General features: G+C 37.7%; 1 protein-coding gene across 1 annotated transcript in view; it reads right to left on the bottom strand.

The window, feature by feature from the left end:
- Nucleotides 1–15947, bottom strand: part of LOC121425924 (sushi, von Willebrand factor type A, EGF and pentraxin domain-containing protein 1-like) — an 85520-nt gene that overhangs the window by 46934 nt on the left and 22639 nt on the right. The window contains exons 18-29 of the mRNA XM_041622032.1: nt 15740–15884; nt 14668–14783; nt 12814–13008; nt 11605–11796; nt 8294–8497; nt 7390–7629; nt 6673–6861; nt 4686–4886; nt 3418–3669; nt 1937–2185; nt 1189–1383; nt 20–323 (exon numbers count right to left, since the gene is read on the bottom strand). Coding sequence (XP_041477966.1) covers nt 20–323; nt 1189–1383; nt 1937–2185; nt 3418–3669; nt 4686–4886; nt 6673–6861; nt 7390–7629; nt 8294–8497; nt 11605–11796; nt 12814–13008; nt 14668–14783; nt 15740–15884 — 2482 coding nt within the window. The remainder of the gene's footprint in view (nt 1–19; nt 324–1188; nt 1384–1936; nt 2186–3417; nt 3670–4685; nt 4887–6672; nt 6862–7389; nt 7630–8293; nt 8498–11604; nt 11797–12813; nt 13009–14667; nt 14784–15739; nt 15885–15947) is intronic.

Genomic DNA, 15947 nt, shown 5'->3' with positions numbered 1-15947 from the left:
GTTGAGAATGTCTACTCACACATAATCTAATGAAATTTGTCTCTTCTCTATTTTCTTGAGGGGGGCTTCCGCATGTCCATACTCCCTTCGACCCACGTCTCGCTTTCTTCGCCTGCCCACTTCACTGGAAGGACCACATGTCACTTGTATGTTGTCAACTGAACATTCAGCATTTTCCGTGCAGGTACTACTATAAAATGAAGAAGACTGAAACGCTTCCAAGAATGCAGTAGCTATCTCATTATTGGTTTCAGTAGTTCCACAGGACCCACTGTAGTAATGTACCTCACTTGGAAGGTTTATTCGATTTCCATTAATTGTTTCTAAGAAAAAAAAGAAACAGACGCACATATTGATTAAATAATTCATATCTTATAGTGGTAGATTTTCCCCGTTGATAACATTTAAATAAAGTATAGGACTGGACATTAAATCCTACTCAGTTTAAGAGTTCCGTGAGTTTATTTTTATAAATTTGTTTTTCTTTCATAGAAATATTTTATTCAAGATCAAAAAGAAAGCAATTCAATTTACAGAAAAATCATGAAGAGAACATATTTACAACTACTGTACCTGCGTACTAATATCTAATGATAAAACAAAATTAAGGTATTTTTGACTAAGAACCCTTACAATTTCTCAATAGCTTTTCAATATATTCTTTTTATTTTGTTACTTTGTTTTATCAGTGGCCTTATCTAAAATCACCGGTTAATCTGGATATATCTAGCATAAACTGATCTCCGATCGTCTCTTATTTAATATCATCTTCGTTCAAGGTGACATTTTTTTTCAATCTAAGAGCACAAAATGTTTCTTTGACCATAGCATACTGCTTTATTTTTTGACGGATGTCGAGAAGGGCGCCTCTGGGTCCGCCATTTTGGTCTTAACCGTCTGATGAAATGGTTCGAATGAACACCTACAATGTTCTTGTGTGTGTGTATTTAGAATTGTCTACGTGCTGATGATTCAATAACATTGTATGAGCTCTATTCATCAAATTACCAAGAGATTCTAAAACTCATGAACTCAGGTCTGGGACCCGTAACACAAAGCTTAGTGATTATTGAAAAACATTTTCTTTTAGCTAATGATTGCATTGACCACAATGTACAATCAATCGTAAAACTCCAGCGTACGATTAATCGCTAATCTTTGTGATACTGGACCCTGATATGAAATTACCAGTGCAGTCTGGCACACTGTCATGTGGCGTCCATTGCCCTGTTATTCCACAAACGTATCGTTCAGGGATTGCCGGACGTGATCTTGGAATGTCAAACTGGTCGTTGCAATATATAGAACAAAATGTACCGCCACTAAACCCATCACAAGCAAGAGCTCCGTTCGTCGGCGCATCTAAGCTGAGACAAGGCTTTCCTGCGAAAGAAATAGCATAGTGAATGTCCAAAATGTGGGAAAATATCTTAACACCATGATACTTGACATTAGAAACGTTAGAGCTATATGCGAGTTTGAGTCAGGTAGAAACAATTGTTATTATTATTAGTTATTTATTGTAAAGCACTTTGATAATATTTTTGGTAAAGCGCTATATAGGTAAGTACCTGTTATGTAGGTATATTCACTCAATTCATTCTAAAGGCAATATTAGTGTCCAATGCCCAGCCACTCCGAAACCTATAAAAAGTCGGCAGGAATTGTTTCTTTAAATAGCCAAGGATTGACTTCTTCAAGAAGTAGAAATTATAAGGCTGGCATACTTAGAAGAGTAATTCTTCTTCTCTGTATATATACTGCAAAATCCTGCAGTTGTGAGGTTAAACAAAGAAGAGAATTAGGACTTCCTTTGACATAACTTTTTTCGGGACTGCTTGAAATTTTCAACAGAATTGCATAAAGTGCCCATCTCATGCTTAAGCGAACCCCACATTTCAAATCTTGTTTTCGTTTTGAACGTATTATGTCTTACTTTTAACGCTGATGATGAAGCTGCAGGTAGTGGTTTTAGAGTTATCAAGGTTCGTTGCCGTGCACTCTACCAAGTGATCCTTGTCAATAGCCAGCGTGGCCATATTGTTCTCATAGTTGCAGGATATTTCCAAAGGATCCCCAGTAGGTTCCGAAAATATGGGGGGATCCCAGGTAACTTCCGTCAATTGTGTGGTGGTGTTGACTTCAAAGTCGCTAGGACAGTAATCCAGGACGGGAAAAAGTTCGTCTGAATTAGACAACAGAAAATGAAAAATGCTTTGATATAAGAATTGTGAAACAATTGGAGCACCTCTAGCAGTCTCGCCTGCATTCCGCGATCGAATAGTTATTCATTAAAACACCAATAAAATTCTATGTTCATTGACTTTGAATAACATTTGGCCTTGATCATGTGACCTAAGATGATCGGTGATATTCGATACCCCTGCACTATGTCTACATTTCATGAACTGTATCCATAAACTTTCAAAGTTATGATGGCAATTCCAAAAATTCCCCCAATTTAGCCAAAGTTCATAGACCTATGACGTTCACTGATACTTATACTTTCAAAGTTATGATAGCAAATCAACAAATACCCCCCAAATGGTCTAAGTTCATTGACCAGAAATGACAGTTGACCTTAGTCATGTGACCTGAAACTTAGAGAGTATGTTTAATAATACTTGATTATCCTTATGCCAAAGTTTCACGAACTTTCTAAGCTCTGATGACATTTCAAAAACGTTAAACTTCGGTTAAGATTTCAATGTTGACGCCATTGCCGTCGGAAAAGCGGCGACTATAGTCTCGCTCTATTTTGCAGACAGGCGAGATAAAAAAAAATAGCGATATGAAAATCTCTACCCTGATTGAGGTTGGTGTTTTAAAAAGTTGTTCGTAAAGTTACACATTGTTTTACACGCATAGTGTTGTTCTTAGGTGTAGCTCAACTACATATGAATCTATTTCATTTAGCCAAAGAAGGATCTTAAGTCTTGTGTAAAGTCATCCGGAATTTACGTACCGCTTTATATTGATATAATATCATCCGCCAAGTTTCTTAAAGGAATATTTCGTCCTTTGATTACAACATATGTGCACAAAACAGCCATTGTAAGGTACTCTTTTTTATTTTGAAGCATACATTATTTCAGTAATTTTGTTTTTAATAGTTTCAGGTCTGTTTTCAAGAAGTTAATTTTCGTGTCTCTAAACCAGATTTCATCGACAGGCAGGTGTGTACTCAATTCCCTGACATCGTGTAGGTAGTATTGTTCGCAAAGTGTTAGCTATTTTCACTTTCTGAATGTTGCATCTTTTATTGTCTACAAAAATACAGATGTACATACAGAACTAGTAGGGCGTATTTTTTTTTGTAAAAGACAAGTCAGATGCAAAAAAGAGAGCATAGATAGTGTTATGGTCTTCTACTCTAGTCAATACACGCAGACTGTAAAAACATACATGTACTATTACCTTGAACGTAAATGCTAAAAGAACATTGGATACTGTTTCCCGCAACATCCGAGAAGGTGTAAATGAATGTGATGTCCCCGGTAACATTGTACGGCGATACCAGATCAGAGGGTGATGTTGTAACGTTGAGATTAGTACCGTCTACGGAGTCAGTAGCTGTAGGAGGAGGGAAATTTGCTGTTACTCCCCAAGCCTCGGTCTGCGTTAGAGTAATGGGAGATGGACAAGTGGTCAAGATTGGTGCCGTTGTGTCTGCATAATTAAAAAAAAATAATATATGAAGTATTACATAAACGTGCACACATGATGGAATAGAGTAGTTGGTGTTGGGGTGAGTACATAAAATAGGTACGGTTGGTGAACGTATCCAACCAAGTTTTATTAATAATTTTTTTTTCATAAATAGGGTAGTGGGTTCAAATCCCAGCCATGGCGTAATTTCCTTCAGCAAGAAACTGATCCACGATGTGCTGCACTCGACCCAGGTGAGGTAAATGGGTACCGTAGGAAGTAGTTCCTTTTAATAGAAGCTGTGTGCGCTATGAAAGCCTAGCTTAGCCGGGTAATATAGGAGCGCCTTGAGCACCTAACATGGTGGATATGTGGGGAATATAAATATCCTATATTATTATTATTATTTATTATCATAAAAAAACGCTTTTTATGGCATTCAAGCAGCCATATTTCCTATTACATACCACACCATAACCTTACTGCCTGTGGAATTTAAAACATGCACTGTTCACGTTTTTCGAGTATATAATATATTTGTATAAATCATCATGTGTATTTTGCAAGACAACTGCAAAGATTTTGCAATGTAATAAAATAAAGTAATAATACTTTTCCAAATCCAGAAACCTAAAATATTGCCCTTTACTTTAGCATGTCCAGTCAGCATGGCCAATCATCGATATGGCTCTTAGAGAAATCTGAACTAAAATTGGTGAATCGCGTTTGTTTTCGAAGAACTAAACAAATAAATCAACAAATTAGTATCAACACACCATATTAGGTTTAATCGTAAATGTATATCACACCTCAAACTCAGTAATTGGCGATTGGCTGCTAACATCGTTGCCTATTCGCATTCTAAAACGCCAGCGCGAGTAAGAAAAGATACGTAAAAAGAAGGAAATTGGCCCAAAATAATCAAGAATCTAATAATACATGTATATGCTTTCCAAAAGCTTCAGCGTTACCGAATAAGTTAAAAGTGAATCCATGACACGTTTCAATCAACCACAAAATATGAAAAAAAAACTCACCTGTGCATGCCAAACCTTCAACCGATCTGTTCCATTGACCATCGTCTTCGCAAACGATGGGCAGTCCATTACCTTGCAGCTCTCTACCAGTAGGACAATATGGTGTGCAAGTTTGTCCGGCGCTAACAGGTCCTGGTCCAGCACATAGTGGTGGATTGATATTGACGTTTTCGGGTAATTCTAGAGGATCACACTGAATGACTTGGAGAAAAAAGGCAAGACATGCTTAATGCTAGTGAAATTTCAAAAATATTAATACATGATAATTACATTTCATTGGGAAATTAGGCGTTTGCAAATATTACAGATGTAGCTTACACTCATTGACCCATATTCTGAAGTCAGGTTTAACTTAAACTCAGGTTTTAAGTTGTAGTTTAAGTAAGGGAAGCCAAAAGTGTCAAAATTTTAATTAAGTTGTATGTTTCTTGTGTTTACTGTGCTCTTTCCTGATTCATCGATGGTGAAGACAATCATCTATTTATACTTCCTAGACAATCATGAATGATTTGAGAGCCAAGTGAGCTTAAGTATGATATCTCTACTGTTAGTGATTATGTAACATTTGGCTATTCATACTTAAACCACAACTTTAAACCCGAGTTTAAGTTAAACCTGCTATCAGAATACGGGCCATTGTGATCGTATTAAGCTGGCATAACCATCATCCAATCAATTTGTGATATTTGTCATTGTTGTTTATGATTCTCTCCATGCATGCTTTTTAAATTTGTAAATTTCAACAGGCCTTTATATTTAATTCTGTATAGACTTTAAGGTATCTTTCGATATAAACTTTGTTATTGTATATTTTGAATATTTAGTGTATTTAATTGTTTTTTTTTTACACATATTTAGTGTCATTTCATTAGTTCTACTTTGCAGTATTCAAACAGTATTATGTTTTGTTAGTAAATCTGGATGTATTTATGCAATGTCTTGGTGTAGTGTTTTTAATAAGGGCCCTGATAAAAAAAAAAGAAATGTTGACTCTGGCTACCCTTTTGAAATATGCGAAACAAATAAGCTACCTCGCCAAAAACTATTTTTGCGGATATAATAAGGAATCCCCCACATTCCACATACATTTTTTTCCCATTCAGTCCTAAATGTGAGGAGAAACGACAATCAGGCTGGTTTATTTTGTTATTTTACGAAGGGGCCTCCTCAGGATCTTTGTAATTTTAATCGTTATTTACATAATTCCTAAATAAGGTTTCGTTTTGGTTTGGTTTGAACGTGACGAGATACTTGCTTTAATCGCGTGAAGCTTCGAAAAGGTAGTGTGTGTGTGTGTGTTTGGGGTGTGTGCGTGTGTGTGTGTGTGTGTGGGGGGGGGGTTATACCCCAGCCAGTCTATTAGGATAATAACAAATGATCAGCGGGATTCCCGATTGATAACGTTGATTGTTGGTTGGGCAGTCCATTTTTTTTACCCAAGTATGTGTTACTAGGTTAAAAATTTGGGAAATTAATCTTCCACGTTTGACCCATAGTTTACTATTCAGTCGAACATGTCCAAAATACACAATCCTGTACAGGCAGTTGATGCATAATTGTCTCGCAAAACATATGTTGTGGTAAACACGAAAAGAAAATTCTGAAGCCGATATTTTGTATTATTTTAGGAAGGATACCATACAAAAAGTCCACTAACATAATTAAGAAGCATTGCTCTACAAATTCAGACAAGCAAACAGCAGAAATTGGCGGCTGAAACTTTTTTATAGCTCTTTTTAATCCTGTGAAGGCATTTCTATTCAAAGGTCGAGCAACGGTAGCAACAAAAGCAGAATGGAGATGAATTGATTCTGCCTAATTAATAATAACCTCAAAGCACTTGGATACGTAGGACTACAAGGTGTATGTCTTGAATGTCTTAAGCGATTGAAGGGGATTGAATATTGGTATTATTTGTGCGTACGAAGCTCCCAAACTACATGATCGTATCTTTAGCAAGTGGATCAAACCCGAGCAGCGTATTTACCTTCACATCGAGGAGCTGTCTGTACTACCCAGCTTGCTTCAGATCCATCAGATTCACACGTGACTGTACTAGAACCAATCAGCTGATAGCCAGAAGAACAGGCTAAAGTGCATTCTGTACCCCAAATGGTATCACAGTCACCAACGAATTCAGCGAATTGTGGCAGCCAGTATGGACGGCATCGGTGAACTTGAGGTTAAGAAAACGTATACCATTGGAAAATAGAATCATTCATGGTCTCCAGCATCTCAAAACTAATTTGCTTCCACTAGACAATATGCGTCCAAATATTAGGGAGACCTTTATATTACTTAATGTGAAAGGTTTAAATTGTCAAAGATGAAGTGACATGCACAAATGAAAGTACAAAACTGTTCATTTTTCAAGAGAATGACATAGGATCACGTCTAACATTGGCAGAGAAGTCGCCTAATTGCTGACATTAAGCCACTTTTGGTAACGAAAACGTACAAATCAATTCCAGAAGCGTTTATACAAAAAAAAATGTTAGCCACTTTTTACTGTACAATTTTTATTTCTTTCTGATTAATCCACGCTGACATACACGAACAAGTATAAGGTACAGATTTTGTTCTGTTAAGCAATCTCCAACACTGACCTTTTAATGAAGATACAAACTCTGATATGATCAGGTGCTAGTTTTTTTTTAGTTTTCACTATGAACTGAACCTTACGCTAGAATATGCATGAACTTACTTTCCACTTCAATGTCAAATGTACACAATCTGTTATTTCCTGCAGAATCTGAGGCCGTGCAGGTGACTCGAGAGTCCCCTTCGCCCATAGGGCCTTGGTCCTTGTCACAGGTAATGTTGGGTCCGTCACCGCTATTGTCTGTAGCCGAAACGGTCCAGGTGACATTAGCCAGAGTTTCCCCACGGGACGGGCTGAAAGTCAGGTACTGAGGACATTCAGAAAATGTCGGACTTTGTATGTCTGTCAAGAAGAAAATAAATGTCTTCTCAATTGAAACTCATGCACACAACCCCTTCGTATAAATAGAGAATAATTTTTTGCACTAGATAATTATTTAGTGCAAATAAAAAACACTGCACTATCAAGAAAAAAGTTTTAATGCAATGTTACATGTTTTTAAAGTGATATATGATTATTAATTAAAATGATTCTACATGGAATTACTTCATAGGCCGTTTTAGCTTTGAAGTGTAGCGCCAATGTGGTGAAAAAGCGATGAATAGTTTTAAATATGCGAACGGGGATGGAAGGGGGGGGGGGGCAGGGGTTTATAATGTTAAATCTGCATTGTGTGATATCTCCCCTGTTCCATCGTCACATATTATAAGTTATGGTGGTAACCACGCAATCCCTTGGAGAGGAAGTTAAATTGAGTCCCCGAGGAGAAGAGAGTCACCACATTTACACGCGACTCATATAGGGTACTCCAAGCCGATTCATGATCCAACTGCACACATGTACAATCTGCCATGCCTACCGGACCTATGTGTCACAGGACAGTGACGCAGATCACTTTTGGCAGATGATGCCCCAAAACAATAATAAATAATAAAACTTTAATTATGTTCATTTACATAGCGCTCTTACGGAATAACTGTTTCACAATACAGTAATAAGAACTTACCTGTGCACGTTGTTGCCACGGTGCTACCTGGAGTCCACTGCCCATTGCCTTGACATGACAGCAAAGAATAGTTTGGAGGAGAAAGCTGGTAGCCTTCATGCGTACATGATACTACGCACGACTGCCCAAAGACAGGATCAGTGGTGCATTTTTCTGGCGTTACTGAAGAGCCATCTGGAATTTCTAGGGGTAGACATGATGCAGCTAGAAAAAAAAACACACGCGAAAACAACCAAAGAATATCGGTATATATAGAGGCGGTACACCATGTATTCTCTCGTGGACATGTGTTGAGTCATGAAAATGACAACTTGAACTGAAAAAGAGTGCCAAGATGATGTTTACATCTTCATGATTATGTAGGAATGTATAGGGGAAGGCGGGGTAAGTTGTGACAGTTTTTGCTTTTTGCATGTTAGAATTGATATGATTAATAATCTTGTCGAAATAAGTACCTTGCCTTGAAATTTCATTCTTCTGAAATATTTTCCACCTGTATATAACTTTCTAGCCCAACACTGAAAGTCATCGTGACCCTTGAAAAAACCGATGTCAAATGGCTCAACTTGCCCCATATATGGGGTAAGTTTGAGTCACCTTCTGGGGTAATTTGAGCCACAAAAACTATATAGGGGAAGGCGGGGTAAGTTGTGACAGTTTTTGCTTTTTGCATGATAGAATTGATATGATTAATAATCTTGTCGAAATAAGTACCTTGCCTTGAAATTTTATTCTTGTGAAATATTTTCCACCTATATATAACTTTCTATCCCCACACTGAAAGTCATCTTGACCTTTGAAAAAACGATGTCAAATGGCTCAACTTGCCCCATTATATGGGGTAAGTTTGAGCCACCTTCTGGGGTAAGTTGAGCCACAAAAACTATGTACAAAATGTATGAAGGGAGAACCAGCATGTCAATTTTTTGTTTAAAGTCTTTTCACTTGCTAATTCTCTATAAATACTAACATCCTTTAAAAGGAAGAGAGCAGTCATGTAAATTTGCTCCTTTCAGCCAGAATTTCAATCGATTTTTATGGTTTGTTTTTTTTTAAGATACATTACCATAGGAATTACCATGGCTCAACTTGCCCCATGCTGTTTGGCTCAACTTACCCCAGTCAGAACTTAGTGCGATAATTTTGTATCCACACATTTATTATGCATCCATCATATAAAAGACTATGACAAGAATGAAGATCCATACCTGAACTAATAATGTTGTTATCATGTCTTTATCATATTCAAAGACATGTGCCTTTATAAAGCACTTATCTATTTCACACTCTTTTGTACTTTTTTGGCTGAAATTCATATTTTTCCCTCTAAAAAACTACTATTTGTTTCAAAGTTGAAAACAATGTGGTGGGGTTAGGGGTTATGCTATGGGTCATCAATACATGGCACCATCACAATGTCTGACTCATTCATTATTGGCCTGGGGCTGGTGGCTCAACTTGCCCCTATGCTCAACTTACCCCGCCTTCCCCTACAAAATGTATGGGGGAGAACCAGCATGTCAATTTTTTGTTTAAAGTCTTTTCACTTGCTAATTCTCTATAAATACTAACATCCTGTAAAAGGAAAAGAGCAGTCATGTAAATTTGCTCCTTTCAGCCTGCATTTCAATCGATTTTTATGGTTTGTTTGTTTTTTAAGATACATTACCATAGGAATTACCATGGCTCAACTTGCCCCATGCTGTTTGGCTCAACTTACCCCAGTCCGAACTTAGTGCGATAATTTTGTATCCACACATTTATTATGCATCCATCATATAAAAGACTATGACAAGAATGAAGATCCATACCTGGACTAATAATGTTGTTATCATGTCTTTATCATATTTAAAGACGTGTGTGTTTATAAAGCTCTTATCTATTTCACACTCTTTTTTACTTTTTTGGCTGAAATTCACATTTATCCCTTTAAAAAACTACTTTTTGTTTCAAAGTTGGAAACAATGTGGTGGGGTTAGGGGTTACGCTATGGGTCATCAATACATGACACCACCACAATGTCTGACTCATTCATTATTGGCCTGGGGCTGGTGGCTCAACTTGCCCCTATGCTCAACTTACCCCGCCTTCCCGTACTGTTTTACGGTGGTCTACCGACACCGCGACACTAGTTGTATTGATCATGTCCTGGTTGAAACATGGTTAATGCTGATTATTTGGTCTGTTTCTATTAAGCTGTCAGAGTATCGCTAGCATTATGTCATAGGTCGCAACATTTATGAAATAAATACCACACAGCCTTTGGTGTCAAAATTTACAAAGAGAAAGAGTCTGACCCCCCCAAAAAAAAGGTGCGGGCAGTAGAATCTAGAGAATTGCCATATATTACTGCCCACTTCAAACTTAAAATATCTAGATCCGTTTTATCGCATACAATCTGATCTTTAAGATGTAAAACGAACTAAATTTTCTTATAGTTAAAAGAAACGTGAAATTCCACGTAAAGTAAGCGAACGAACAAGCTGAAAAAAAATTACGTCAGAGGTTAAGAGATTAATGTCTAAAATGAGGAAAAATTCCGATTTGCGAAGCTCTTTGTGAAATTACAGGAAAAAAAGAACATGGGATTATCTTGTAAGAGGAAATTTCTATCTCTTTCTTTCGACATATCATCTGTTAAATCGTAGAAATATAAGTTACAACAATCGATAGAAATGATTCTGTATATCAACTACATACTTTCCTTCAATGAAATTGCCAGACTTTACTGTAGTTTTGTTTGTTTTTGTATGTTAAGTATGTGTTCCTATACCATTTTTTTTAGAAAACTAATCAAATAACGACAGAATGGGCAACAAGACTTCCCGGATTTTAAGGGACAATCCCAAATGTCCAACGTCCCATATGACCCTGCAGTATTTCACTTTTTGAATAAATATTATATATATATATTTTTCTCATAAGAGTAGCATACACCAAGAGAGAAATGCAATGAAAGTTTATTTAAACCTTTATCTTTTGTTAAGCAATGGTGAAACCTACTATGTAGAAAAAATAGTTCGTAATTAGCAGGAGATACGAGCAAAGGGTGAGAGTGTGGTAGTACCACAGGAAGTACCACAAGACGCGTTCCTGTTGTACCACTGTTGTACAGTTGTGTGGTACTCTCCAAAATTACATGTACGGAATATCCTGTGGTACTTCCTATAGTACTTCCTGTGGTTCTTCATTTGGTACTACAGGAGTTTTTCGTAAGAGGGGTGGGGGGGGGGGGGGGGCTTCAGCCAATGGATCCGCCAATGTTGACTTCAGTTAAATTTTCCTATTGAAGTAACCTTCCCCTGACCTACCTATGCAACTGAAATTATTACTTGTCCACGTTCCATCAGCCTGACAGTTCGGGCTTCTACCGCCAATGCCTTCAAAGCCGAACACACAGTCGAAAATACATTGCGTGCCGAAAACTTCGGTACTTGGTGGGTTGTTGATGCAACCAGATTTAAAACCGTTTTCAGGTGTCATAAGTGCAGGACACGTCTTTGCTGCGGTTAAGAAATGAACCGAAAGTTGAAATGAATAATTACCTAGACACATATCAATGGTGTTGATTTGTTCGTCAATTGAGGTCGCTTTTGCCAAATTAAGACGGATTAGAGGAAAGGTACAAAATGTAATTTTATGCTTTTGAAATAATGTCATTGCAAGCAGTTCAAACATTTCAGATTTATTCTTTTGAACTTGTTAACATTTGAACTACATGTAGAAGACACACAACGTCCATCTTGTTTGAAAATGATGTATTGACAAGTTTCATGAGTAATCTTTCAGGGGGTAATTTGTTAAAATCAATTAAATAATGAAACATAATTTTCCCCAATTGTGAGAGGTTTTCTAGGTAAAATCGTATGAAAAACAAGTCATTGTGATGTTGTTATTCAGATAAGCCAACAGATCCTTAAAAACAAATAAGGTGAACTTAAATGCCTTTGGAAGTGTTGCTGGTCATGTTAAAACGTAAATATATATACATATATATCTAAACAGATTCACAGTTATCTTGCTTGAGTTAATTGATTTGATTAATATGACGTAGGTTTAGCACCAGCACAATGGTACACCTAGTACAAAACCCCTTTATTAAGGATTCTCTCGGGCTTGTCCGACGGAGTAAATATAACCACTAAAATTGTTGTCTTTTTCAAAGATAACACTTTTGGTGAAAATCCACTATATTTCCGGCATTGTCATAATATTATAACATAAGATGTACTCGAAAAAACATTTCCGTGGTTCATTGTTATCGATTAATTACAACACATGTCTGGTGTTGCCACTCTACAACGGCGTAACGGATGATTGATGACCCTTCCGTGACCAAGAATTCGGCCCTTTTTTGTGCAGTGTTTCAAGACCTATCCTGGTCATTTCTATTTTTTAATAGCCGAAAAATGGCTTTAAATATTCACTTTCGTTTTATTGCGCGATAGAATTGAGTCGTTTTATTTATCCACGTTTCCTGTGGGTCAACTAGATGATTTCAAACTACTTATTGTACGAACCTTGGCATATGGGTTCATTACCGGTCCAACTTGCTGGTCCATGATCGCCACTCAGTTCACACGTCCTCGCTTCTGATCCTACGAGTTCATATCCTTCATTACACAGGTAGGAACACTCAGACCCATACACGGGACTAACGGAACAGTTGGCTACATATCCATGAAAAGGAGCTAGAAGACGTGGACATCGGAACACTGAAAATAAACAAAAAGGAACAAAAACACATATATCAATATGGAGAAAATCCCTGACAACATAAGCCTGCACGGTTGTAAACTACGCACGAGCAGTAAAGGTAATTTGAGATAAACCGTGAATTTGGTTTTGAAATTCACTGACATAGGAATTTGTGATTTGATGATTATTCAGGTATTCCTTTTAAAATATTCTTTTCATCAAGTCCAAGCTGAAGAGTAACAAAGTCTTCTTTAATCACCGGTATTTGACAGTAGCTATAGTCAAAATGTTTCAGGACCAGACAACAAAATAAACAAATTTCCAAAAACTTCATCCCTGATGTACTATTCTTGTCACCTGCATTATACATTTCCTTTCATTCTTAGAATTTGAATGCTTTGCCGGGAAAACTTACGCAACATCTTCATTTGAAAATGTTAGTGCTCATCCTAATGAAAAATCGCAAAGGTCATTTGAGAAAAAATGATCTTCAGCTCACAGTGAACTGGCTTATTTGGTCAAAGCCTATATTTTGTTTTGGTATGTCCCACAAAAATCAATGTCACTAATCCAATTCAGTACTTGATTCTTTGAATGGAGGTGCTTTATAACGGATACGGTGATACAGAATGGAAAAAATGTTTATTAAATGCCTGCTGAATTCAACACATTTGAATGTAGATAAAAGAGCACTGTTGATTAATTACATTGCTCACTAGCATCCCCTCGCATATTGCTGAGGCCGGGACCCGGGCCCAGGAATCAAACCCTTGACGTTCATTATCTAATCAGGCGCCTTAGACTTCCCGGCTAAAGCTCCTCCCTTTTTTTCCCTGAACACTGTTGAACCCACTCATACCCCTTTCATAGTGAGAGCCGAAGTGGAGTTAGTCCGGAGTCCAGGAGGAGTTACTCCACTTTGGAGGGCAATATGAAAATTCTGAGATTAGTTCGATCCGGATTCTAAGCGTAGTACTCAACCCACTTCGAGAAGAGGGTTACAAACGGAGTTACTCCGCACCGGAAATGTGGTATGCGCTATATCGCTGTGATTCGGCCACACGTATGGCGCGAACTCGCTTGGAAACCATGGCAACGACTGCAGATACACCGCTGCGGTGCTTGCCAATATGAAAGGGTGTTTAAAGTCGGTCCGCAGTACAAGCGGATCAACTCAACCCGGAGTTACTCCGGAGTAACTCCACTTCGCATTCACTATGAAAGTGGTATAAGAATACACACTCACATATGATGCAATTAGCATCTATTTGAATAAAGGATCAAAAGACATTGTCGATTAAATGCCAAAATTATACTCTGTCAAGTATGTCGTACACACACTCATACTTAAGGCCTGGTCTTTCGGAACCAGCTACCTCGGATTGAATAAGTTTATCATACTAATATTACACAAGCATGATATTTTAACGAAACCGTATGCCTAATAACTTTGCATTATATATTATTCCAGCAGGCGCTAGGTTAATTTGGTATAAGTTTAGGTGTTTGTGTGCGAATATGTATGTCTTTTTGTAACATTTTCACCTTATATAAACATTTTTTTCTTTTTATATGCTGTAGATAAAGAAAAGACACACAATGAGAATGCAGAAATGCTACGCTAAATAGATATGATACAGTGCATATATGTGGGATATATCAAAAAAATGTCTTACCTGTAACATGCACGATGACATGGCAGACCGCCAGATTGCCATTCGAGTCAACAGCCATGTAGACTAATCGTGTTGGGTTCTCGGGAAAATTGTTATCCTCTGGTATTGTAGAATTCCTTCAGAAAGATAACAAAAAAATAACGAAATAAATATGATTGGTGGGTTTAAAACAACATCATATATTCGATCAATTCATTTAATGATTTTCAAACCTCAAGAAAGTACTTGGGGACGGCAATCCCTCAATGGAGACTGTGCTATCTTGCTTTATATGATAAAACCATTGCACCAAAGAGTTCGTATGCTTTTCACTCTGCATTTCTTTACCCCATATCCTTAACGCCGGACTATCCTTTACCCAATACTCTTTGTTTTGGTTTCAGACTTTCTTAACCCCACACTATTTGGTGGTGATTTTTTTACCTGATTGCTAAGAAAGCATGAATGCTTGTAAGCAAGCAACCAGAGGACCGACGGCTTAAGGTCCGCTCCGAAGGACCTGGTACTGAGGATTAATGCCTTACCAAAGGGCACTAGCGCACCAAGTGGGAATCGAACCCGGGTCACCGGAATACGAATCCCCCGCTCTACTGAGCTATCGCGCCTCCTTTTGCTTTATGTTAACGCCTTAACCCTGGACTATCACACATTTCATGAATATTGGTTAACGTTCAATTTCGACTTTTGTGATTGGCTAATGCTTAGCCCCACTTTTCCTTTGCTCGGTTAGGTTGCAGACTGCAACAGGGGAGGGGGGGGGGGGGCGTGTCCCCTTTACCAAAAATAGTAGGGGGACACAATATCAAATGTCCCCCTACTATTTTTGGTCTTCTATGATGGAGAAAAATGCGTCTTTCACAATCGAAATGATACATGTATTTTGGACTTAATGACCTTATATTTTGGGTGATTTAAACTTTTTTTATTGCTTAAAATTACCTTACATTTTGGGTGATAACCTTTTTTTTTTGGCTCATCAAAGTTTTCAGCCCCGGGTCCCCCTTCCCTTTTTGGGACAGATTTCCGCCAACGTTATCATAGAATGGAATGGGGAACGAAAATAGGGACATACAATGTCAATGTGAATTCTCCGGAATTGTCAGTTACGTCTGGTGCAAGATCACTTATGTCTGGTATGTTGGTATAGGACTGTCCCCTGTCGGCGTTGTAGTGGTGATCCAGCGGACACGGAGATGAGAAAGCAGGGGCTTCATTATCTGAAATCATAATTCAATTAGAATAAATACTATACATTAAAACATTTAATTATCCCTCCCAAA

The sequence above is a fragment of the Lytechinus variegatus genome, chromosome 13, assembly GCF_018143015.1.
Source record: "Lytechinus variegatus isolate NC3 chromosome 13, Lvar_3.0, whole genome shotgun sequence".
NCBI lineage: Eukaryota > Metazoa > Echinodermata > Echinoidea > Temnopleuroida > Toxopneustidae > Lytechinus > Lytechinus variegatus.
The sequence above is the reverse complement of the archived record's forward strand: the minus strand, read 5'-3'. Positions and strand labels throughout refer to the sequence as shown.